Genomic DNA, 25,920 nt, shown 5'->3' with positions numbered 1-25,920 from the left:
GAACAAATGAATAACTCACATGATATGAAGAGCTCTAAACTTGAAGCCATTTGATAGAATTCTTGAGGTTTGATATTTGCTCGATACGCAAAACACACTCATCAAAACTAACATTTGGATCAAATTAGAACCTCCCAAATCCAAAACATAAATTAATAAATCAATGTCTCGATTTGAATCATATGAATGAATATGAGATAAACTTACAAGAAGAGAGCAAATATTTAATTTGGTATGGGTATATGTTGATCAAGAATGACGAAATCGTGTCGCGCAAGAACTGGAGGCGCTTATCTGATTATTGATAATTATTGATATATTTATATAATAGATTGAGAAAAGAAAACAAATAATTAAAAGCAAAACAGATAGAAAGGTAATTACATATGGGACAAAAAGGATAATAATTAGTAAAATTAAAGCTATGCCAAATTATGAAATATGGGGTTAAGTTTTAGAATATTGTTTCTGAGAGCGAGGTGGACATTTTCCATGGCTAGAGGAGGAAGCTTTAGTTCTCTGATAGATAGGCACGTATGAATTGATATTAGGGAGAGGGAATTTAATTTTCCTATCTATTCGTTTCATGAAGATATTTTTAGATGGACTGGTTGTTAGAGTTTTTCTAGGAGAGATTTTAGGGGTTTCAAAGGAAGATGGGATCTGATGGGTAATTTTGTTTATTAAATATATTTATTTAAAAAAAGATTGTTTAATTTTTTGGTTTAATTATTGGGTTTATTTATTTGTTAACGTTTAACGTTAACAGTCTGTTAAGTTAATCGTGTAAGGCTAAATAAAAAAAGAATCGTTAAACCAAGAATCGTTAAACCAAGAATTGCCGTTAGATAGACACTTTTAATATATAAAGATATAAACTAAACAAAAGTAAAAAACGAGTGGTAGATTTTTTTTTATTATTTTCTTTTAATTAAAATTATATTATATTTTAAATGATATAAAAGTGTGATGTGACTTGTGTTGTCACTTTAGTGACATATTTTTTTTTAATTTTCTTTTAATTAAAATTGATGATAAAAATATGATACCCTAAATTAATACCCATTTCTTTCATTTAATCTCACTTCCCCATTATTCTCTCTTACTATTCATCATCTTCTTCCTTTTTTTTTTCACTCTCTACTTCCTCAAGTTCTCCCAATTTTTCTCCATTAACATATAAATTTTTTATTTTTTTTCTTATTCAGTTCTTCTTCTTCATCTTCTTTTCATTTTTCTTTTATTTTTTTTTAAGTTCTTAGTCACGTTTTTGGAAAATATAATAGTGTGATTTTTTTTTGTTCTAATTTTCCAAAACTTTCTTGCAAATATAGTGCATCTAGTATTGAGGATGTGCATAAGATAGTTAATTATTTAATCATTTTTTTATCTGTTTTAGTGTTGTTTTACTGTTGTTTTTCATGATTTATTTATTTGACACCGATTTCACTGCTCTTGCTCCATCTCGCTGGAATTAATAGTTATTTTCTGGGTATTTTCGTGTTGTTGTGGTGGTTCTGTCCGTGGGTGTGGAAGATGAAGGCTATAAATATATTTCTTCTTCGTTCTCTTTGCTTATTTTTGTGATTTTTTTATTCTGGTTCTCCTATAAATACATTTAACGAGCTCACTGACAAAATAGTTTTGAGGTGTGTGGCTCTTTTATATTTTTCTAAGTGGTTATATTTGTTTCATTTATTTTTGTGTTGTTTCAGTGTTGTTTTAGTAGTTTTTTTTATTATGATTTTCTAGGAATGAACTTGCAAATATAGTTGATTTTGCATCTGGTGTTGAGGCTCTTCAACAAATTGTTTGTTTTTTTAAATCATTTTTTTCTTTTGTTTTGTTTGATTGTTTTAGTGTTGTTTTACAGTTGTTTTTTCATGATTATTTATTTGATGTCAATTTCACTGTTTTTGCTCAATATTGTCATAATTAATGGTTGTTTCCGGTTGTCCTGATGTTGTTGTAGTGATTCTGTCTGTGGTTGCGAAAGTTAGAGACCTCATACTTTTTTTTTTTGGTATTTACAGTATAAAAGAAAAAAAAATGAGGATAGTATAAATGTAACATCTGCCGTGTGTCAGTAAAATTGAAAAATATTAACCCAAATTCAGTATTTTTGTAAAATGCCCTTTTCTTTTTAACATGTAATTGCGTATCAGGAAGAAAAGAAAGAAAAGCCTGGACTTGATAGAAATTCTATTGGTGTAAGATTAAAAAAACAAACACAGGAAAAATGGTGAGATTAACCAGAAAGCTTTTGAAGGAAGCAGGGTTTGGTCTCAACAAGACTCTTTCTCAGATACTCGTCTGCCCTATTTCTAAACAACCATTAAGGTTAATTCTTCGTTTAGAAAACCTCCAAATTTCTCCTTTTCAAACCATCAATTTCCATTAATGTTTTCTAATCTAAGCTCGTTTACAATGGTTAGGTTCTGTACCGAAACGAATTCTCTCATAAGCGACGCAATTGGGGTTTCCTTTCCTGTAAGTTTCAGCTGATATAAATTCATTCTTTCTATCCCGATTTCTTGATGTTTTTCCTATCAATTTAAATCTGAATCTTTTAGGTAGATAGAGATTGAATATGATTTGTGTTTGAATCAGATAAAAGATGGGGTGCCTTGTTTAGTTCCCAAAGATGGAAAGATACTAGAATTTGAAGCAGAAAGTTCCTGAGCCTGAAATTATGTGAAATTGTAGATTTGTGCAACAAAAGGGAGTAGGTTTTGTGCCAATTTTCTCAAAGGTTATCTCTTTCAGACAACCACTTTTCATATGTTTCTTTATTGTATTGCCCATGTAGGAAAATTAAAATCCCAGTGGTTTTCTTATTTTCTTTGATAGACCCTTGTTACCCTTTGGAGGTGTAGTTGAGAAGTTCATGTCTTTATATTTTATGAATATTATGAAATGTGTTCCTGGCTTCTGCAATGATCAATTTGTTAGTTGCTCTGTCAAAACCTGATGTAGATATTTCTAATAGCTTGCTGACTAATTCAATTTGTTAATTTTTTATTTGCTTAGTTTTAATATATTAAGTAGCCATACTTGCATGGTATCTTTTAAATAAATCTTACTCTTAGATAATTCTTTACTATTTTAAGTGATTATCTAATAGCATCAACCATATAGACTTCGAATAAAAGCTAGTAATATTTGTAGTTTCTTGTTTTGAAGTTGAGTGGGATAGCTAAGCTGGTAGTTGAATAAAAATATATATGAAGGATTTTTGAGGTTTTATTATTTATCACCAATATTTTTTTGTTTGGTGCCCATTTTCTGTTTTTGTACTGTGACTGTTTTCTGTGTCCGAACTCAATAGACAAAATTTGAACCATCACTTTACCTGCTGACTGTTCAAGTCTTCAAGAAATTGAAACTCTGTATGTTATATATGCTCATGTTTATCCAATTCATATTTGAGGCACCATGTAGTATTCTTGGTCTACCCATCTAATCAAAAATTTATCTTTGATTAGATGGGTAGACTTTTACTATCATAGTAGTTCAGAGTGTGACTAGTGACTAATCTAGGAAACAGAAATTATTATATGCAATTAATTTGTATGCTTATGCACTCTTCATGTGATTAAGTAATAAGAAAAAAAAAGGTCCGATGTTATATTCTGTTTAGGTGTAACCGCTGAATATTGTTGGAAACTTAGTTCTCTCTTCCTAATCAAGCCAAAGCACCTAGCAACAAATACCCCAGTACTACTATCAACATTGCCTCTCCAACCATAACTGATAACTCTCTTATTAAAGACCTAATTAGAAACCTCTATCCACATTCAAACCAGATGGTCTTTAACAGTTTACTCTCTACTCTTTATAATAACTTCATGAGCCTAAAACCGCAACCGAGAATGAAGGAGCCTCCAGCTTCTTGTGATGTGGATGAAGTAAATGTTGAGCATAAGGTTGATGAGGCACTGGCTGAATCTGCTACAGATTCCATTACAGGTGAAGGTGAGTTCTGTTGTGTTTGCTTGTCGAGATTAGAGGGTGAAGAAACCAGCATCCTTCCTTGCATGCACGAGTTTCATAAGGAATGTGTTGAGAGATGGTTCCACGCATGTAGAAAAACCTGCCCTGTATGCCGATTTGCAATGGAAGAAGATAAGTGCTACTATGCAGGCGAATTTTTCACCGAGGAGATGTTGATATATTTTTCTTCTTTTCATGCAGCTGGCTTCTAAATTTTGATATGTTTCAACCCTATTTTTCTACTTTCAATGTTTTTGAGTTGTACACAAAATTGAACACTTCAAAATCAATCAAAGTTGAGATGCATGATCTAGCTTAAGCTTAGAGTCTAAGAAATCCTTGTATTCTTCTGTAGTAAAGGATGTCTTGTACCAACCTGCTATTATTGGTACAAAACCAATCACAGAATCTCTCTCTTTTCATTTACAAGGAAAATATACGTGTATTGCCACAATGCCAGTGAAAGAAAAAGCTCTTTCACTGACTTTGCTTGGATTCTCACTCATTCACTTTTGTTTGTTTGTGTTTAAGACTCTTCTGCTGTTAACCAAAAGATTACCAATCCCAAAAAACAAAAACCATTCAACAAACAATTTTCATAGAATGTGCGCTAACATTAATTTTCTCTTATGTAGCAGTTAGTTAACACTGCTACCTTCCAGTCATAAATTGAAAATCAGTCTTTAATAGAATAAAAGCAGTTAACAGACAATGGCTCCAGTCCTGTGTTATAAAGTCTAAAGAATACCCCCCATTCCCATGAGTCGACATCTGTCTTCAAAACTTGTACTCTCTTGTCTCAGGCCCCTCATATGGCTTACTTTAGTTGGAAAGAGCAGGCACTAATTATCAGCAAATAAATTGTTGGTTTGAAAGCGAGATCAACCAAACTTTCATTGAGAAAATTAGGGTTTGAAATACTATTGTGCTAAAACCAAGCACTAGCACCATTGTGATGTTTTAAGCCTCAGCTTTTAGCATTGTTTATTTTATGAAAAATGCCAAGAGCAACTCCACTGGCGAGTGTTTTAAGGAGTGTGTGATGAGGTGGACACTTTCGGTAAACTTTTAATGGTGCATTGTTATTTGGCACCCTCAATACCATATTGATATTGCCCTCTATAATTGGTTAGCAATTTCACATATTATTTATTAAATTAAAATGTGTGAGAATCAATATTAATATACACTAATAGAAGTATGTCACGTCTTGTGGTGTTTGGTACCTTAAGTCCTTTAGTATTTTCTAGTGCTTACACTTATAAGGTCTGTTTAGTACACAGGACTGGACTGGATTAGACAGACTAATTTGTCCAATCCAGTGTTTGGGCATGTTACAGCTAATCTCATCTGTTGGGATTATATATCCATTCAGAAGGGTGTGATAAATAATCCCGTGCAAGTGATTTTTTTTATCACACATTTATTTATAGATTTGTCAAAAACTTATTCATTAAATAGTGAAAATATATAATTTTGAATTATCAATGCTTTCAAAATTTAAAATATTATTAATTAAACAATAATTACTTAAATTGATTCTAAGAGAAACAATATGACAATATAATTATATATTATTTTTAAATTACTAAAAAATTTATTTAAATATTTCAAAAAATTAATACTTATATTAAATTAGTATTTAACATAAACAATTTTACATTATTCAAGTATTTTTTATATTACTCTGTTAAAAAAAGTATTTTTATTTTACTATTTTAATTATTTATTAAATAAAAAATATGATAAACTATTTTATTATATATTTATGATATAAATTTAATTATATAGGATATATTATTTTATAATTTAATAATTTGTATTATTTATTTTTATTTTTTTGCTATGAATTATTTATTTATTTATTATTAAATATTTTTATTTTAATTTATTATTATATTTTTTTTTAATTTCAGTTTTTTTTTTCTAAAAAATAAAATAAAATAATCCAATCTATTCTTAAACTAAATATAGGATTATTTTGACCATAATCCAATCTTATTCAATCCTATCCATTCCAGTCTAATCTAATTCAATCATGCGTACCAAACAGCCCATAGTGAAAAAGAGTGCCAAGTAAAGTTGTCTAAAAGTGACACCCTTGTTATCTTTTATTTCTTAATTTTTATTTTTAAAAAAATTAATAAAATATCAAAATGTAATATATTATATTATATAATTAAATAATGATATGTGATATTTTTTTGGCAACTTGCTTACTATTCGAACATTTTAAATCCATTTTTTTGAAAGAAAAAAAAATTATGTGGTTAAAAGAAATAATAAAATATTAGGAATATGATTTTGTCCCGTGATGTACTTTCACGGAATGTATTCAGTGGTACCTTAGATGGGTCTCACAGTACGTTACTATTTTTTAACCCTAATTACCCTTAGATCAATCTCAGCCCTCATATCAAATAATTCCCTCATCTAACGGCTGCCGTACACCACGGAATACATTCCGTGAAAGTACAATCACGGGACAAAATCATGTCCCTAAAATAATATGTTTTCGAATTATGTAGACATTTTAAGGAGAGTTTAAGGTGTCAAACATCATAATATGTGGTATATTGTTATTAAAGTAATTAAATTAAGAAAATTACATTATATACCTTTTTTAAATTGATGCCTTTAATTTTTATCTCTTCTTTCAAAGTTTATTATATTTATCTCTTTTTTTAATTATTCTACCAATTTTACTTCTATCATTTTACAATAGTCTCTACTTTTCTATAAATAAAATTTTGCCCCAATTTTTTCACAAACTTACACGTCAGTCTCTAAAGAACACAATTTATTATGTTTGAAATTGTTTCTTAATTATATGAGAATGTGAGGATAATTTGAGTACAATACTTATAAAATAAGGTACATTTGAATTAAATTTTATTTAGATGTAAATTTAGTTAATGTATGAAGAAAAATAATATCTTCAACTTCTCTCATTAATTATTAAGTCATATTATTTTTTTAATAATATGACAAATTACTAATTACTTATAAAGTACTACAATCGGATAGTGAGGTGTCTAATAGCAATGGTTGTTCATAATCTATGACTATATATATATATATTTTTTGGTGTAGCGTAATGATATTTTACAATCAATTAATAGTTTAATAACTTAATGGTCTTGAGTTCGAACTCATGACCTCTTCCTTTTTTCCATTCCTCCATTACCACTAAGTTAGCCTTAGTGGCTTAATCTATGGCTATATACATCCATAGTGTGTATCGTTGCCACCTAAACACCTTACATCTAAAATCGTTGGTACTTAATCTTATAGTGTGTAGGGTAATAATATTTTACAATTAATTAATAGTTTAATAGTTTAACAGTTTTGGGTTCAAATCCATGACCTCTTCTTTTTTCTCATCCCTCTCCCTCACCACTAACCTAGCTTTAGTGGCTTAATCTATGGCTATATACATCCATAGTGTGTATATCTTTTGCCCCCTAAGCTAAACCTACTTCTAGAACCTTTCGAATCTACAAGAGCCATTTTGGTAAATTTGAAAACAATCTTTTGGACTCTATTTATATAATTAAGCTAAGAAGTAAAAACCCTTCATCACTTACCAAAGTGCCCTGGAAAAAGTCGTAGTAATCTTAAGCCAAGTGAAAGTAAAGCCCACATCAGCATTCCAATATTATTATTTCTTTTCCATCAATTCCTAAATGGTATAGATAAAATATAAAAGGGAAAAACTAAAAAAAGACCATCATAAGTTCCACAATCACTGATCTAGAGATAAGGAAATATGGGAAGCACGATGTGAAAGTTAGAGAAGGGAAAAAAAAAAAGATACAACATAAATAAATAAATGATAATGTCACTTATGGCCCTACCAAGCATAACCTTAACAGATCATATCTGGAGCTTAATAATCACAATAATAATGGCTAATAGTTGGTACTTAAATGGGATTTTTAGCTTGACCAAAATAAAGGATTGTTTGAAAATTAGACACTATAATATTATTAATAATCATAGACAGGAAAAAGAAAAACAAACGACAAACATTTTAATCATCAATGGCTGTCATTAACGCAAACAAGAATCTATTTCATGACTTGACTAGAGGAGATAAGAGATAAGAAGAAGGTGAAATATGAAAGTGACTGCCAATTGTTAAATATAGTACTGAAATGAAGAAAGAAAAAGTTGACACATTTTTTCTTTTCATTTTCATATCATATATTGTTTCTTTACTTTAATTTGTTTTTTCATTAATGTAAAGACAATTTATAACCATATGATATTTATACATATAATTGGCCACACCCACGGATTTACAGTAGCCACAGAATTAGTTTTTGCATACAGAGAGAAAAGCAAACAAAAAAAAAGAGAAAAAGAAAAAGAAAGTTTTTATAAAGTCAAACAAAACACATACAAACAAACAAAGGAGGCCCACCAAGTTAAGTTCCAGCCTCTTAGGAAATAACAAGGAAACACTTTGTTTTTTTGTTACAACAAAAGCATTAGTAGTCTCTATTCTAAACCTTAAAATACCACTTACATGTTTCGATATAAAACCTTCCTTTCCCCAACAAAAGCATATATATATAAATATAAACATTGATAAAAAAAAAACCCCTCTTCATTAGTCATAACAACTCAAAAGAGACCCCTCTCTCAAGCTAAGGTAGTGAGATATATAGTGTTAGGAAAGTAAAGGTATTGAGATATTTATATATACTCATATTAAAATGGAGCAGTTAACGTCCGTTGAAGACTACGCTTTTTGGGAAGTTTATCAGCAGCAGCAGCAGCAGCCTCTTCATTAATCTTAAAAACAAATAAAATAAAACAAAATTACCCCAAAATAGAAGAAAGCAAAATAAATAATAGTAATGTTATTAGTGTAAAATAGTTAATACAAACTTTACCTGGTTTTGCCTTCTTCTAAGTCTTTCATTTTCTTCACTCAATTGTGCAACAACAAGCTCCAGCTCATTTGTATATGCCTGTAAATAGGTGACAAAAAAAAAAAGCCCAGATAGATACCCTCTAAGAATATTAATACAAAGAAATAATAAATAGTTAAATACCATGTACTTTTGCAAATTAAACTACTAATTAAAAATGCTAACTTTGATAAGAAAAAGTTATTAATATAATAATAAGTTAATAACCCATTTGAGGAAAGCACATAAATAACAAGCTTGCCTGTTTTCTAGCTCTTGATCGAGCAGCTGACTCTCGATTTTTGATCATCCTCTTGTTTCGTCTGTTCCCCGAAGCTGACCCATTTTCAGTTTGGAACCTTTTCTTCCCAAAAGTGTTTAACAAACAAGAAGAGGAATCTAAAGTCTCAAATGGGCTTGTGAAAGATGAAACATTGGAGATGTGGTTGTTTGGATGCAAGGATGGATCGGTGAGGCTTCCATCGAGAAATGGAAACTCAGGGCCAGAATTCAAGCTCAATGCTGTAAGAGGCTGAGGCAGAGGAGACCCAAACAGAGTACTGTCCGGAGACGGAGCCGGAGGAGGTACCATGGTGGTCGGAGGTCGATCAGTGCAAAAGGGTCTTGCTAAAAAGTCTTGGTAGATCATGTTTCGGTAGTTGGTGTGGTTGTTATTGATGTTGTTGAGTTGTGGTGGTGGTGGTGGTGGTGGAACAACAGTAACTGTATTAGTAGTCTCAGAAAGAGAAGTCAAGTTCAAATCTTTCCAAACTTCTTCCATGGCTTTTGTTGTAGAAGGAGCAGTTGAACTTGTTCTTGAAGATGTTGAAGAAGAAGAAAAAGACTTCTTTGAAGAAGAGGAAGAGGATGAACCTGTGTTGTGTAAGCTTAAGCTATTATTTCTTCTTCTTCTTCTTCTGGTTTCTGATGTACTACTTGTGTTGCTTATTTCGATCTCTTCAGCACCTGATGACGACGACATTAGTATAAGACTGATGGGTTTTTATTTACTATAATTTATATATATATTGAGAGAGAGAGATAGAGATGAGAAGAGTAGAGCTGGTGTATGTAGCTACAGCTATGTATGAAGGTATAGAGAGAGAGAGAGAGAGAGAGAGAGAGAGAGAGAGAGAGAGAGAGAGAGAGAAAAGAAGAAGAACTGGTGTATGTTGTATTGAGCCACGCGCGGAAGAGTACTGTTTTTATTGGGAGGATTCAGATTCCCAAATTAAAGAGACTTATAGGGCCTGGCCTGTAAACTGTATACTTCAGTCCAATCTCATCTGCTGTTCCACAACATTATGAGAATCTAAAAGGACTTCGCTCCCACCACTCCTTTTTAACAGTGCCACTAACCATCCCCCTAAATATGTACATGCTTGTAGTACTCTATCACTGTGTACAATGTACATCAATACTGTTGTGACCATTTACTTAGCATTATGTCTTATTAATCCATGAATAAGATTAATTGACTAATTTGCAACTACTCTCTCAAGGTGGGTTGTGTATTAATTAGGCCTGGTGTGAATGTGGAATATTGGCATATATAGTATGGTGTCTAGTCTAGTCTAAGTGACACTCTAGTTTTCTTTGCTATATACTGTTTTGCTTTACTTTAATTCTTTTTTTACTTTGTTTTGAGATTTTAAAAGGGTGTCCATGAATGAAACAGGCAAAGTTTGTCTTTGACAGGATTGGTCTGAATTTTGGTGACAGAAAACCATAGAAAAAGAAGGTAGGAAAGGGAAGACACCCAATTACCACTTAGAAAAACTGCAGTGTTTGTTTACACGTAGGTGGGTTGTGTAGTTATTGTTACCTTATTAATGTGAATTTTTGTGCTTGGTCCTATGTATGTCCAGAGAAGATATCTATTACAACTGTAGCTTCAGATTCAGAATGAAGTGAAATCACACTGATACACTTTAGTAGTAGCATGCTCAATTCTCATCAAATATCTATATATATCTATGTATAAATAATAGGTATATATTTTCTCTTCCTCAATCCAAAACAAAAAAGAAGAGTCACACTTATTTCAATAGATTCTATTATTTATGTTTCATTATCAAATGATATCGGATATGATAAAAATAAAAGAAAAAAAATTGAATAAATTTTTTGATGGTTTGTATTGTGCCACCTAACCTAAGGATGCATCAGTTCCTAAACCTTTAAAAGATTCTTTCTCTTTCCAAATGGGCCACAAAGGCTTCTTCACTTATTAGTTATTATAGATACTATACAATAATACAATAAAAAGGGAAAGTGTTTAATTTATTGGGTATACAAGAAAATGAGGTTGTATTTATACACAGACATGGTAATACAATTTGCTGGAGCAATGATTTTAACTTTGGTAATACTTTTCAGTAGTTTTCACCCACTTTCAATTCATTATCCTTATGTGTTATTTATTTTTATTTTTACATATGATTATTTGTTATGTTGTAAGGATATTTTGTCATTAAGATATTGTCAGTAGTTGCAAGATGATATGATTCAGAAAAGTAAAGGGACAAAACAAAGAGAAAAAGTTGAAACAGGACGAACAAGAGAAGAGAATAGGGTTGTTGTACTACATCTACAAGAGCACTAAAAATTAGAGCAAAATTTATTATATCATCAACATGTTTTTCTTTCACTATATCACTCTCAACGGTTTTTCTACACTATTTTTTAAAATATTTTATTAAAACTTTTTTTTTTTATTTTACATTAAATTTTTACCTTTCACCATACTGACAATACACATTCACAGCTTAATAAACACAGTTAGGAATTAGTTACTTCTTTAGCTAATTCTATTATTTGTTGCAACTTGTGTGTTTAGCTTTCTTGAATTGTATTGCCTATAAATACTTTGAATTTTACGATAGCTTTTCTACATTTTTCTTCTCTATTAAAATATTATATTTTTAAACGTTTTTATTTATTTAATAATACAACACAAATAATAAAACCAAAAAGAACAAATAATCAAATATATATTTGAACAGAGAGAAATAAATAAATGATTAAAATATGTTTAAAGCACTTACAACACTTTCTTTAAAATATAAAAGTTTTAAAAATTTTAAACAATCGTACTAAAAATAAGCTACAACAGATGCTTTAAATTCTTTTATTTTAAAGTTTCTTTATAATTTATTATTCATGCTCTATATTTATAGAATACTATTCATTACTCTAAAACCCCACTCCAAACAGCTTATCTACTATATTCTTTAAAATACTTCACCAAAATTTTACTTTTTTTATTTTACCTCACACATTTATATTATACCATACATCAATTTTTTTTTTTATAATTTTTTCTAAATCATTTAAATAATATAATAAATATTACATATTACATAATATTTATTTATTTATTTTTACACTAACAATTAAATAAAATACATTATAAAAAATAATAAAAAATTATAGCTAAGCAGAAAACTAAAATAACTCTTAGCTACATTTAGCTAAGCACTATTCATAAGATATACTTTGGAGCTATTTTAGTTCATTCATTGGATGTGCTTTTTTGAACTTTTGTTTAACTCTTAGCTATTTTTTTAATTTTTGTAGCTATATTATATTAGCTATTGTGAGTGCTCTAAACATATTTTCTTAATTATTTGTGAATGAGAATATGTGTATATATTAATATTATATATGGAAAATCTTTTCAGCTGGGGGACGAGAAGTGCTTCTTAAAGCTGTGGTTCAGGCTATTCCAACATATATCATGAGTTGTTTTCGACTTCCAGCCTATGTGGGTAATCAGCTTGAATCTATGATGGCTAATTTCTGGTGGGAATCGAATGAAAATGGATCAAAAATACATTGGAGGGCCTGGAACTTACTGTGTAAATCGAAAATAGATGGTGGGATGGGTTTTTCGATCTTTTGAGCAATTTAACCAAGCATTATTAGCAAAGCAAGCATGACGGCTGTTGGAGAAACCTGATTCCCTTCTTGGAAAATTACTCAAAAGTCGTTATTTCTCTAATAATGATTTTCTCAACGCTCCTCATGGTCATAGCCCCTCCTTAACTTGGCAAGGAATCGTTTGGGGACGTGATTTGCTCCTTAAAGGCTTGCGTTGGAAAATCGGTGAAGGAAGACAGATTAGGATTGCAACTGATCCTTGGATTCCTGGCTGTGATACTTTCACTCTCACTCTTTTTTCGGGTCCTGCTGATGCAATGGTCAGCCATTTAATCACTGAAGAATGTGTTTGGAATGTCCCTCTTCTGCAACAATGGTTCTCTCCTTTAGATGTTGATCGTATCTTGACACTGCCACTCAGCTTTTTCCAACATTCTGATGCTCTTATTTGGCACCACACTACATCAGGTGCATACACGGTGCAATCGGGGTACCATCTTGCAACCTCCATAGTTGATGCTAGTGCAAATAATTGCTCCAGTTCGGTTTCACAAGCTTCTTGGTGGAAGTACTTCTGGTCTTTGCAACTCCCTCAAAAAGTCAAGATATTTGCTTGGCGAGTTATTCATAATGCTCTTCCAGTTGCAACATCTTTGGTAAGGCGAAAGATCATTACGGACTCAACATGTTCGGTATGCAAATCAGCGTGAGAATCAATTGGGCATGCTCTATTTGGATGCAAATATGCCAAAGTTGTATGGCGCCACATGGATCTGGTTTTTGACTGGAGTAAAACTTATGCAATGTACAAAGGAGACTACCTGGTCCATCTCTCAACGATTTATACAACACAAGAGATGGAACAAATTGTTTGCACTCTTTGGTCAATCTGGACAGAAAGAAACAGAGTGGTTCATGGCTCTTCTGCAAAACCAGCTTCGATTCTTGCCTCCTTTGCTGTTAATTACCTATCAAATTTCAGATCAGCAACAAAGAAGTACCATACAGCAGCAACATCTGCTCCTCCTCTGCCTACATCAGTACCAGGTGCCGCGAAATGGACTCCACCAACTGGTTTGAACCTGAAATTGAATGTTGATGCCGCCCTTGATGCTAACCGAAACATTATTGGAGTTGGGGCTGTTGTTCGTAATTCAGATGGTCATGTTCTGGCTGCTATGGCGAAACCGATTGTTGGTAATTTTGCATCTCATATTATGGAAGCACAAGCTATGTTTCATAGCCTTAATTGGGTTATTCAGTTGCAATTACCAATTTCAGTTGTCGAGACAAATGCCTTTTTGGTTGCTAATGCTTTGCAATATGGATCTACTGCAATTTCTTCATATCATGATATTTTACTAGATGTTACTAGTCTTCTTTCCTTTTTCCCACAAGTGAATGTTGTACATGCTAAACGCTCAGCCAATATGGTTGCTCACAGCTTAGCTAAATTCGCTTTAGGGGTGGAAGAGACTTGCTTTTGGTTAGAGGATTTACCTCAACCTTTTTACTCTGTTGTTGTAAATGACATTTTTGTTTAATTTATAATAACAATTAACTTTTCCTCAAAAAAATAAAATATATTATATATTTAAAATGAATAAAATATAATAAAATTTAAAAAAAAATAGGATTTTGGTGATGTATTTTAAAAAAACCGATGTATTGTGTAATGTAAAAATGTGATGCAAAAAATAGAGAAAATAGAATTTTAGTGATGTATTTTAAAGATAGAGTAAAAAACTATTGGGAGTGCTCTCACCTTCATATCTTAGCTAAATGTAGCTAAAGAATGAAGTGAACTATTTAGTTCACTTATTAGAGCACCGAAAATAGAACTTTAGCTATATATTTACTTGGAAATGATCTTAATTTTTTTTAGGGGGAGTGCTCTTAATTTGATATATATATATATGGTAATTTTATAGTAAAACCCCTAAAGAATATTTCAATATAACTTTTATTTGTCTCGTTATCTAAGAGAGCATGTTAATATAACATGTGTGATAAATTATTGCTTAATTTTTTTTTTACTGTAAACTATATAAAATTTCATGTGGTTCTAAAAATTTACAACGTAAGACTAATAATGTGGTTTTGAATTTCAAAACAAATAAAGAGTATACCAAAACTATTATTTGTGTTATAGTTTTCTTTTTAAAGTGTTGACTAGGTTCATCCATGTGCCCTAAATTAAAGTCACCCTAGCCCAATTTAGTATGGGTTTTACTTTTACGTGGCTATGGCTAATACATTTTCGGCCTGATATGAATAGTTGGTGATGATGGCCCCCATAAATGAGGAATAGTAAAGCTAGCAAGATTTTACATTATATGGTTTGACAGAATTTGCCCATTATAGAGTGTAACAAACCTGAGTTTTACACCCAAGTTTGGCTTGTATTAAATGTTAAAAGAAAACAAAAGATACAATTTTGGATTGGGGATGTGGGGATTGTGATTGTGCCATTTCCTTACTTACAATCTTTCATATGGAAATGGAAAAAAGAAAATCCCAAAAAAATTCTAGAAAAAGAAGTGGAAACTTGGTACATGATGTTTGAAAAACTAGAAGTGAGCCTGCATAGTTGGTCAAGAAAGGAAAGATTGAGAGACCCATAGTAGTTATTTATATGTATAGTACACGTTTTAAAAACATGTTTTTTTACTATTATTTGTTTTGATATTTGGTGAGTGCAGTTATTTAAGATTATATATGAATTTCTTTTTTTAAAAAAAAAATTACTCATTTAAAAAACTATATAAATTTTATTTTCCATTATGTAAATTATTTAAAATTTTCTAAAAATTTAAAAGAAATTTTAAATAATTAGAATGTACAAAATTAAAAAAAAAATTAATGTGACTTTTAGTAACATTTTTATTTTTAAATCTTTTAATCACAAAAATAAAAGTAAATTTTTTGTTTCTAAAATTTTATTTTTGAAAAAAAAAATGTGTTCTATAACCAGTTTTGTTTTTCAATTTTAAAAACAAAAAATAAAAGTATATTCTATAAATTTTATTTTTATTTTTATTTGTTAATTTTATTTAAATCGGGTCCGAGACCGGGTCCGAGGTTGAGACTGGGGGCGGGTCTAAGTCTGCAACCGAGTTCGGGTCCGATTTATAAAGTCTAAGTTAGAGTCGTAGTCCAAAATATTGATTAAAAAATTGTTTAAAAAAATTAAAAGTGATTTTTTTTATTTTTAACATTTAGATTTTAATTTTTTTTTTAATTAAAAAATTAAAAAGTACAAATAATTTTATAAAATATGATTTTTAAAAAAAATATATTTTATTTTTTTAATTTTAAAAATAAAAAATTAATTAAAAAAATATTACTAAAACGTATTTTAAATTAATTTTTTTTTTTAAAATGGTGAAATAAATAAAAAGGTAGGGAAACACCGTACTAAATTTTGTTTGAATGCTAGTTAATTTTTGTTGGTAGTCTATAAACAATTGACAGCTGTTGTTTGTAGACAGTACTTTGTCTGTCCCAATCTCTTCCACTTCACATCATATCATAGTTGTAATGAAATGTTATGGTGGTGGTCTTACTGTAGGACCCCACCCCACCCCATGCTCCTCCCTTTCTCTCTCTCTCTCTCTCTCTCTCTCTCTCTCTCTCTCTCTCAACCCCACAAACTAACTAGGCCTCTCTCTCTCTATTATGGCCCCATCATTTCACTACCACCCTCATTTTATTTTGTCCTTTACTCTCACACCATTCTTCATCTTCTCTCTTTTTAGGGTATATTTGGTTTTATGGGAAAAAAAGAATAAAATGACATGGGAGGAATTTAATTTGATTCTAAGTATATGTTTGATTATGATTTTAAGTATTCGGAAAATTCTTTAGTTTAAACCTAAAATGGTATGTGTATGTTTTGTATTTTTTTTCAAGTGACAATATTTATTGTAATTGTTTAAAATATTTGAATGTTTTGTAATAAATTTTAAATTATTTAAGATGTTGAAATTATTTTAGTTACATTCAAGTACTACCAAGATGTATTAGGACTTGAAACTCTTCTATTTGTGGCTTGGTATGAAAAAAAAACATATAGTGAAATATGTATCCAAGTGTTTGACTTGTCAACAAATAAAAGTTAGAACATTAGAGACCTACGAATTTACTAAAGCCTTTAACATTTCTTGAGTGGAAATGGGAAGACATTACTATGGATTTTGTAGTTTGATTTCCTAGAAACATAGGCTTGTATGACTTGTTTTGGGTATTATAGATCGATTCACTAAGTTAGCACACTTTTTGACAGCGAAGACAACATATACAGTGGATCAGTTACATAATTGTATGTAATGGTGATAGTTCGTCTCCATAGAGCTCTGAAATCCATTGTATTAGGCAGAGATCTAAAATTTACTTCCAAGTTCTAGGAGAGTCTCCAAAAATCTATGGGCACGAAACTGAAAATTAATACAGTTTTTCATTCTTAGACTAATGGCCAGTCCGAGAGAACAATACAAATACTGGAGGATATGTTTCGAGTCTGTTATGGACTTTGTGGGTACATAGAGCAAGTATTTGCCATTGATAAAATTCTCCTACAATAATAGTTATCAGACTATAATAAGAATGGCTCCCTATGAAATGTTGTATGGAAAAAAGTGTCATTCTCTGATTTATTGGGACAAGATTGGAGAAAGGAATAATATCTAGGTCTAGAGGCAGTACAGAGGATCAATGATGCTATCGAGAAGATCAGGGCTCGAATACTTGTTTCTTAGAGTAGGTATATAAGAGCTATGCAAATCCAAATCACATAAATATAAAATTTCAGGTAAGAGATTATGTTTTCTTATAGGTTTCACCTATATGAAGGGTGTAAAACGCTTCAGCAAAAAGGACAAGTTCAACCCTAGGTTTACGGGACCATTCGAGATACTAGAAAGGGTTATATAGGTAGCCTACCGATTAGCTTTACCTTCAGCATTGTTTATGGTTCATAATGTCTTTCACGAGTCAATGCTGAGAAAATATGTATAAGATTAAACTCATGTTCTGAGTTATGAAACCTTGGAACTGCAACTAGATTTATCCTATAAGGAACAACCAATTCAGATTCTCAACAGGAAGGATAAAGTTCTAAGAAATAAATATCATTGGTTAAAGTTTTATGGAGGAACAACAAGGTGGAAGAAGCCACATGAAAACTAGAGTTCGACATGAGGACGTAATATCTAGAGATGTTCAAGTTAGATTTGGGAGACGAAATCCTTTATCGGAGGAATAATTTCAATGACTATATGATTAGACATGAAAAATTAATAATTAATTAATATTTATAGTAAATAAAATTAAACTGTAATTAAATGTGATATTATGTATAAAGACTATGTTCATATATTATTATTGATAATATTTATTAATTATTAATCTAATATATTTATTATAAAAATATTTGTGATAATACTCTTGATATAATGAATTTATTAAAATTTAATATATAATTTTATAAATAAAATATGTAGGTTTATTATTTTATATATATATATATATATGTATATTTATTCTTTATTTTTACCATGTACAATTTGTATATAAAATTATAAATATATTTGGCATAGTTAATAAAATGTATAAACTATACATAAGTTTCTATGTGCCTACAATGTAACTAATTAAAATAAAAATATATAGAATTATAAGTTTTTATGTGCCTACACACGACTCACACAATATTCTATAAAATCTCTATAATTGTGTAATAATATTGTATTTTTCTGTATTGTAATAATAGGCCTATTATTTCTAAATGCACATATTAATCCATAATTTATTGTAGTATTAATTGATTGTTAATTTTCTATGTCTAATTATATATACAGTTAATATAATTTTTTATTGGGGGCTTATTTTTACACTTTAAAACAATTTTTTTTTGTATTTTTACGAAATTCTATATAGAAACTCATATTGCAACTAGCGCTGCAACCTAAATTGTAACAAAAAATCGTATAGAAACCCTTACTGCAACTAACGCTGCAACCACTTTAGAAACCCAAACCGAAATTTGAAAAAAAAAGTTAAAAAAATAATATATGGGGTAATTCTCCTTCTTATTATTATTAGACGATTTTCAATAAAAGATATAAAAATTATAGTATATTTGACACAAAAAATAAATTTGTATGTAAGCTCACTATTTATAATTATATTCCGATGCAAAAGATATAAAATAAGTAAAAAATAATTTATTATGTTGATAATTTTTTAATATTTTATTGAGAATATATAAAAAGTTTATGTATATTTTATTGTTTAAATAATAATAATGTTGTAAATAAAGAAAATACATTTTTTTTAAAGTCAATTGATTATAATAATTAGTGACATTATAGTAAATAAAAAAAAATAACTTTTATTGTGGATCAAATTTGACACAAAGTTATTTCTTCTACTAAATTTGGCACATGCTCAAATTTTAACACAACTTTTAGCATGTGTCAAATTTAGTACAACTTTTAAAAAATTCATTGGAGTAGTAATTTTTCTTAAATGTATTAAAATATAATAGTACACCACTTTTTAGCATTCTATTAAAGATGATCTTAGAGCACTCACAACAACCTCTTTTAAAGTTGTACATTTGGGCTGGGCTTTTTGATACGACATGGAACCAGCATGAGCACGGGTGACACGAGTACAGCACGACATGAAAGAATATGGATTTGGGCCCATCACAACATGAATAAATATGGGCCCATGCTCGACACAAATAATATGGGCTTAAGCACTACACGACACGAAAAGTACGAAGGAAGACACGAAAACATGAATTTCTTAGCACAAAAGCACGACATAAAATACAAATTTAAATCCATAAAATAATTTTTTATTTAGTAATTCTTCTACTCTTTCATATAAAAGTATTTTATTTAAATGTATTTTCATTTAGTAATTCATCCACTCTTTCATATAAAAATATGACACGAACATAATTTTTTTTTCGAAAAAGAAATTATGTTAAATATTATGTACAACTTTATGTGGAAATTTAGTAATGGACCACAAGTATGGTGATATAAATTTGATTATTAAACATATAATTGTAGTTTTTTTTTATTTATTTTTTTTTTTTGAAGCTAATTTTAATTGAAACAGTCTATTTGTGCTTTAAAATATAGAAACTAATTTGAAAAGTAAAAAAAATTGGCAATTTTTCATAGGCCGTTTAGGCCCATCTGATAAATATAGGTCAACAATTTCATAAAAAAATGGCTGGTCTATTTAGGCCCGGCACAAGTCCGACCCAACACAAATAATTTGTGCTTATGGGCTGGGTTAGGCTTACTTTAAAAATATGGGTCAGGCCCAGCCCAACCCGTTTATAAAATGGGAGGCCGGACTCATATAAAAAAAGTGGGCTTTTATAAAAACAGGCTGGGTCGCCCGAATGTACAGCTTTAGCCTCTTTATAATAGAGATTCTTTAAATTTTTTAGCTAAATGTCATAAAAAATGCCTCCATCAACTCCTTTATATCATAGTTGTGTAATAGAGATACACTCAAACCAATGTAATTTGTTCAATATGTAGAGAATGAATAATGCATGCTCTAAACTTATTTTAATAATATATGAATAATATTTTATTTATGTATGCTGTATATATGTTCAAAAATTATTATTTTAATAATGTAAAAATAAATATAAAATTAATTTAATAATGTATATATATTCAAAAGTTATTATTTTAATAATGTAAAAATAAAAATAATATTTAATTTATTGATGTAGAGAAAAATATATAGTTAATGTATGATATAATGTAAAAGTGTGTTGTAAAATAAAAAAAAGTTGAATTTTGATGATGTATTTTAAAGAATAAAGTCGAGAAACGGTAGGGACTGTTGAGGAATTATGGGGTTCTACCTCTAATTTTGAACCGTGTTAGAGTGGACATGTTGAGAATCATAGGGTTCCATCTCAAAACCAATTGGTGATAAGTGAAGCAACTCATGTTCTTATATATGGCTCAATACTCTATCATTTATTTCATGTGGGCTAATGTCCATAGGAAGTATAGTTAGATAGTAATTGCCCAATAGCAATATAACAATGGCCAATATGCAAAATGGCCCTAAATCTAACAATTAAGTTAATAAATGTCATTTTTTAAAAAAAATTAACAAAATGTCCTTTTAGTTAAAATTTGATGATAAAATTACAATTATAACCTTGAATAATTAAGTGTTTGGTATAGTTATTTTGCACAATAGTATATCATTTTTATGTGCAATAATATATTAAAAAAAACTGAAAGGTAGTACTATATATATATTTTTTTTAAATAACTGAAAGGTAGTATATTAGTTTAAGATTGTAGTATATTATTTTAATGTGCTATGGTATATAATGAACGAACGACGGAAATTAAAAAATATGGAATAATAGTTTAAGTTTGAGGTATAGTTATATTTCACTAGTTAATATTGTCTTTATGTTCATTAGTGTATTATGAATGAAAGAAAAAGAAAAAAAAATATGTGGAATATTAAATTAAGTTTTTAGTATATATATTTTTTACTATATTGGTGGTATATTAATTTTTTACTATAGTATTTATGCTTATGATTGCAGACTATAGTTTTTATATGTTATTACATATCGTGGAAAAAAATTATTTAATAGTATATTAGTTTAAGTTTATGGTATATTTATATTGGTCTAAGGTATATCGTTTGTATTTAATATGTATATCGTGAAGGATATAAAGAAAAAAAAAAACTATTGAATATTAATTTAAGTATGAGGTATAGCTATATTTGACTGAGGTATATTGATTTTATGTTCATTGGTATTTCATGAAGGAAAGTATAAGAAAAAAAAACTTGTGGAATATTAAATTAATTTTTTTGTATAATTTTTTTTTCACTATGCTGGTGGTATATTAATTTTTGACTATGGTATATCTGCTTATGATTGTGATATATAGTTTTTGTATGCTACTGTATATTATGGATAACAATTCATTTAATAGTATATTAGTTTAAGTTTGTGATATATGTATATTGGTTTAAGGTATATTGTTTGTATATCATATGATATATTAATAAAAAATTAATTATATGGTTAAATAACATATTAGACAACAACAACAACAGCAAAATCTAAAAGAATAAAATATATTATACCTTTTATATAATGAAAAAATAGTTGATAAAATTTAGTAGAGAGGTTTTGATTTATTGTTTTTCATAATTTCTATTAAAGGAATAAAACATAGGGTGATTCTACAATGCACCCCCTTAAAAGGGATGTACTGATACACCCTTAACTTGTTTCGGCATCGAGAAAATTTTTTTAGTCTAATTTTTTTTCATATTCATGTAAGTTTTAACTATTTAAGATAATCTACAAAATTTTGAAAAATTCCGAATAATTTACAATATAGAAAATAATGTTCAAACAGTCTGTTTTACACGCGTATAAAATAAAATAGTCACGCGTGCAATACACTGTTTGAACGTAGTTTTCGGCATGTTAAACTTTTCCAAATTTTTTAAAATTTTACAGGATGTCTTAAATAACTATAACGTACATGACCATGATAAAAAATTTGACTAAAAAATTATTTCGAGTGCTAAAACAGATAAGGGTGTATCAATGTATCCATTTTAAGGAGGTGCATTGTAGAATTTCCCTAAAACATATAATACCTTTTATATAATGAAGGGTATTTTAGGTATTAAAAAGTAAAAAATGACATTTGCTTTATTATTTTTAAAAAAGTACATTAACTATCTATAGAATTAAAAATAGGCTCATTTACTTACATTTCTCATATAGCAATTTGAAATAGTGTACATTTTTTTTTTGAAAGAAAAAACAAAAGAATTTAGAATGGTATTAGATATTTGTGTGTCCTTTTGCAATTTTCTAAATCCTTTGGACAACTATTGAAAAAGAAAAAAATAAATGTCGGAAAATTAAAAGACGCTAACGTTAGGGCATAAGAACACTACTTATTTAGCTTATTAAAAAAATGAGTTTTTTCATTTTTACATTTTAAAACAGTTTTTTTTTATTATTATTTTTACGAAATTCTATATAGAAATTCCTATTACAACTAGCAATGTAACCTAAATCGCAACAAAAAATCGTATGGAAACTCCTATTGCAACTAGCGCTGCAACTACTTTAAAAACACAAACCGTAAATTTGAAAAAAAAAATTAAAAAATCAGTATAGGACACCACTTATTTTTCTATTTTATTTCTAGGAAAAAAAAAACAAAATCTATCATTTTCATGTTTACTATTTTCTTTTTTTATTGTGGTAATTACATCAAGTATTATTTTTTTAAAAAAAAATTAGTTGAAAGACTTTTTTATATATATATTTTTACGGTGTTTTATAAAAAATAATACGATAATAATAAAAAAAAATTACATAAAAAGTAATAGGAAAATAACATCAAAATAATAATAAAAAATAATAAAAATTAGTAACAAATTAACAAGAGTATAATATAAAAATACATAAGACCGTATTTTCTGTAAATAAAATTTTAATTATTGTAAAAATATTGAAAAAAATTTACAACTGTATTTTTATAATTTTTTGTTGTTGTTTCTATGTTTGTTTTTTTTAATTATCTCTTTTTTATTTTTTTAAAAGCATGTTTAAATCTACCTAAAAAAGAACACGCTTAAATAATCTTGCGTGGCCTAAATTTGATTGACAATTGATTTGGTTGAATGCAATGAAAACTGAAAATAAAAATTAGTATTTTAAAAAGAAGAAACAAACACAAAAACAAAGAAGTCAAAGTTTATATCTTTATAGCTATAAAGGCCAAGTAAGTAGGTATATTATTGTATATTAATTTACATATAAGCTAGAATAGAAAGATCTCCATTATGGGTTTTGAATATGTGATCGAGACTAGTCCAACTTTGTCTTTCTATATCTAACACAGATTTTGATTCTATTACACTCAAACCACAAAATGTATACATATTTGTATATATATTTTTGACTGATTCAACTTCCAACCCAATGGAATTTAAGACAGTAATAATTTAGTAACCGATGGATATATATATCATAACATGTTTTTCTAGGCCAAGCTAATGGAATGGAAGACTCTTCTTCTTACCCCTTCCAAAGAGGACAACTTTAATATTTATTTCTAATTCCATCCCAGAAATCCAGGTTAACCCTTCAACACCTTATATTTTGCTTTTTTGGGTTTATGGCCATATTACATTATGCTAAATTTATCACCACATTTGATAGGTATAAGATCATCTCTAATCTATCGGCAAAATGTTATATATAATGTGATTTTTTTTACATAATGCTCTAACCAATTGCAAAATTTATGTTTCACTAATAATAGAGGAGACTGTAAATTATGATATTTTTTAACTTTTTATTAATTAAATAATACATTGAGTTAGAATTAGAAAAAATTTAATGATAACATATTTAAATAAAACAATATAATTATAAGAAAATTTAGTGACTTTTTTATTTTATACGCATGTTAAATAAATAGTTTAAATATTGATTTCTACATTGTAAATTATTCCAAATTTCTCAAAATTTTGCAGAATGTCATAAATAACTATAACGTACATGACTATGAAAAATTTAAAATAAAAAATTCTTATAGATACCGAAACAGTTAGGAGTTGCATTAGTACACCCATTTTAATGGGGTGTATTGTAAAAACGCCCATTAATTTAACTACGTAATTAAACAATATCAAAAAATATTTCTTTTTACATTATATTTATAAATATATATACAAAATATTTAAGTTAAACTTAATTTTTAATTTTTTTTGCCGAAAAATTTTATTCTTGATTTTTTTTTTCAGCAGATAGAGTAACCACAACTCATATATCGTAAAAGTGAGAGATTTTTTTAATTAGATTAAAAATAAAGTATTAAAACTTAAATTTTTTTAATATTCTCTATTCATGAGTAATACCCATTAAAAGTATACACGAACAAATTTATGTATATATTTAGAAACATATTTAAACTAATTATATATGAGAGGACAATCAATTATTAAATCAGCTCATGACTATTGAGAGGGATCAATGGGATTTGGAAGTAATTGATGATCTATTTCAGCAACGAGATCGTGAGCTTATTAAGAACATTCCCATCAATGTTAATGAAGTGGCTGATGTATGGTATTGGCAACATGAAAATTCTGGGTTTTACTCTGTCAAGAGTTGTTACCAATGGCTGCAAGTTTCGAAAGGAAGATGGTCCGCTGATATGGAATCGAATCTTTGGCGATCTTTATGGAAACTTAAAGTACCGCCTAAGGTTATTCATTTTGCTTGGAAAGCCATAACTGGTTGTCTTCCCACCCGTACTCAGCTCTACACCAAACATGTACCTGTGCAATTGGATTGCGTCTGCTGCAACGTTGAGGAGGAATCGATTTACCATGTGTTGGTATCCTGCTCTTTTGCTAGATCAGTTTGGAACTTGTCTTGTGTGCCTACTGGTGCTTTTGTGGCATCAGATTTTGGAACCTGGGTGGAGAAAATTTTGAATAATGGTCAAACTGTGGTGTTGGAAGAGGCTCTTATGGTGTCTTGGGCTGTTTGGAAAGCAAGGAATGAGTTGCTTTGGAATAAAAATGTTACTACGGCCGTGGAAGTGATAAACTCAGCAAGAACCGTGTTGAACCAATGGAAATCAGCTGCTGCAAACAGGTTCTCTCCACTTCCTGCTGTCATCAACGACACCAGCAATCTCAGCAACAATTGGACTCCACCTACAGCTGGTTTTTTGAAGGTAAACATTGATGGTGCTCTATTTTCTGCATCTAATTCTTTCGGCTTAGGGGGTCTCGCCCGTGATGCTAATGGCTATTTCATTGAAGCTTTTTGTTTGCACAAACCGGGCTGTGTTCAACCCAGCTTAGTGGAGGCTTTTGGTGTCAAAGAAGCTTTGAGTTGGATAAAAACGAAAGGATGGGAACATGTTATTTTGGAAACCGATTCACTTGTGGTTGTTCAAGCTCTCCAAAGTAATGTGGTCATGCAATCTTTGTTTGGATCCACTATAACATATTGTCGTAATCTTTTAAAGTCTTTGCCTTTTGTTAATGTTTGTTTTGT

At 29.2% G+C, this 25,920-nt stretch overlaps 4 protein-coding genes across 5 annotated transcripts; 3 read left to right on the top strand and 1 right to left on the bottom strand.

Moving 5' to 3' along the window:
• The first annotated feature begins 2,138 nt into the window (after positions 1-2,138).
• Positions 2,139-2,966, top strand: LOC115714113 (uncharacterized). Its single transcript, XM_030642658.2, has 3 exons — positions 2,139-2,340; positions 2,436-2,490; positions 2,611-2,966. Exons 1-3 carry the CDS (start codon positions 2,240-2,242, stop codon positions 2,680-2,682), a joined length of 228 nt encoding a protein of 75 aa, XP_030498518.1. The 5' UTR covers positions 2,139-2,239; the 3' UTR covers positions 2,683-2,966.
• An 840-nt stretch (positions 2,967-3,806) lies between these two features.
• Positions 3,807-4,498, top strand: LOC115713728 (E3 ubiquitin-protein ligase RHA2A). Its single transcript, XM_030642210.2, has one exon. The coding sequence runs from the start codon at positions 3,807-3,809 to the stop codon at positions 4,203-4,205; it is 399 nt and encodes a 132-aa protein (XP_030498070.2). The 3' UTR covers positions 4,206-4,498.
• A 3,853-nt stretch (positions 4,499-8,351) lies between these two features.
• On the bottom strand, positions 8,352-10,753 carry LOC115715251 (protein FD). 2 transcript variants are annotated; one of them, XM_061114445.1, is made up of 4 exons: positions 10,738-10,753; positions 9,175-9,878; positions 8,895-8,972; positions 8,352-8,793 (listed from the first exon to the last, which is right to left on the bottom strand). In XM_061114445.1, the coding sequence occupies exons 2-4, from the start codon at positions 9,691-9,693 to the stop codon at positions 8,710-8,712; spliced, it is 681 nt and encodes a 226-aa protein (XP_060970428.1). In that variant the 5' UTR covers positions 9,694-9,878; positions 10,738-10,753; the 3' UTR covers positions 8,352-8,709. The 2 variants fall into 2 exon arrangements, with proteins under 2 accessions (XP_060970428.1, XP_030499953.2); XM_030644093.2 differs by lacking the exon at positions 10,738-10,753 and having other exon boundaries at positions 9,175-10,305.
• Positions 10,754-13,561: 2,808 nt separating this feature from the next.
• LOC115713727 (uncharacterized) lies at positions 13,562-14,338 on the top strand. The gene has a single exon (XM_030642209.2). It carries the CDS (start codon positions 13,562-13,564, stop codon positions 14,336-14,338), a length of 777 nt encoding a protein of 258 aa, XP_030498069.2.
• The last annotated feature ends 11,582 nt before the right edge of the window (positions 14,339-25,920 follow it).

Source organism: Cannabis sativa, chromosome 4 (assembly GCF_029168945.1).
Source record: "Cannabis sativa cultivar Pink pepper isolate KNU-18-1 chromosome 4, ASM2916894v1, whole genome shotgun sequence".
NCBI classification, from domain to species: Eukaryota; Viridiplantae; Streptophyta; class Magnoliopsida; order Rosales; family Cannabaceae; genus Cannabis; species Cannabis sativa.
This window is presented reverse-complemented; position numbering and strand designations above follow the sequence as displayed.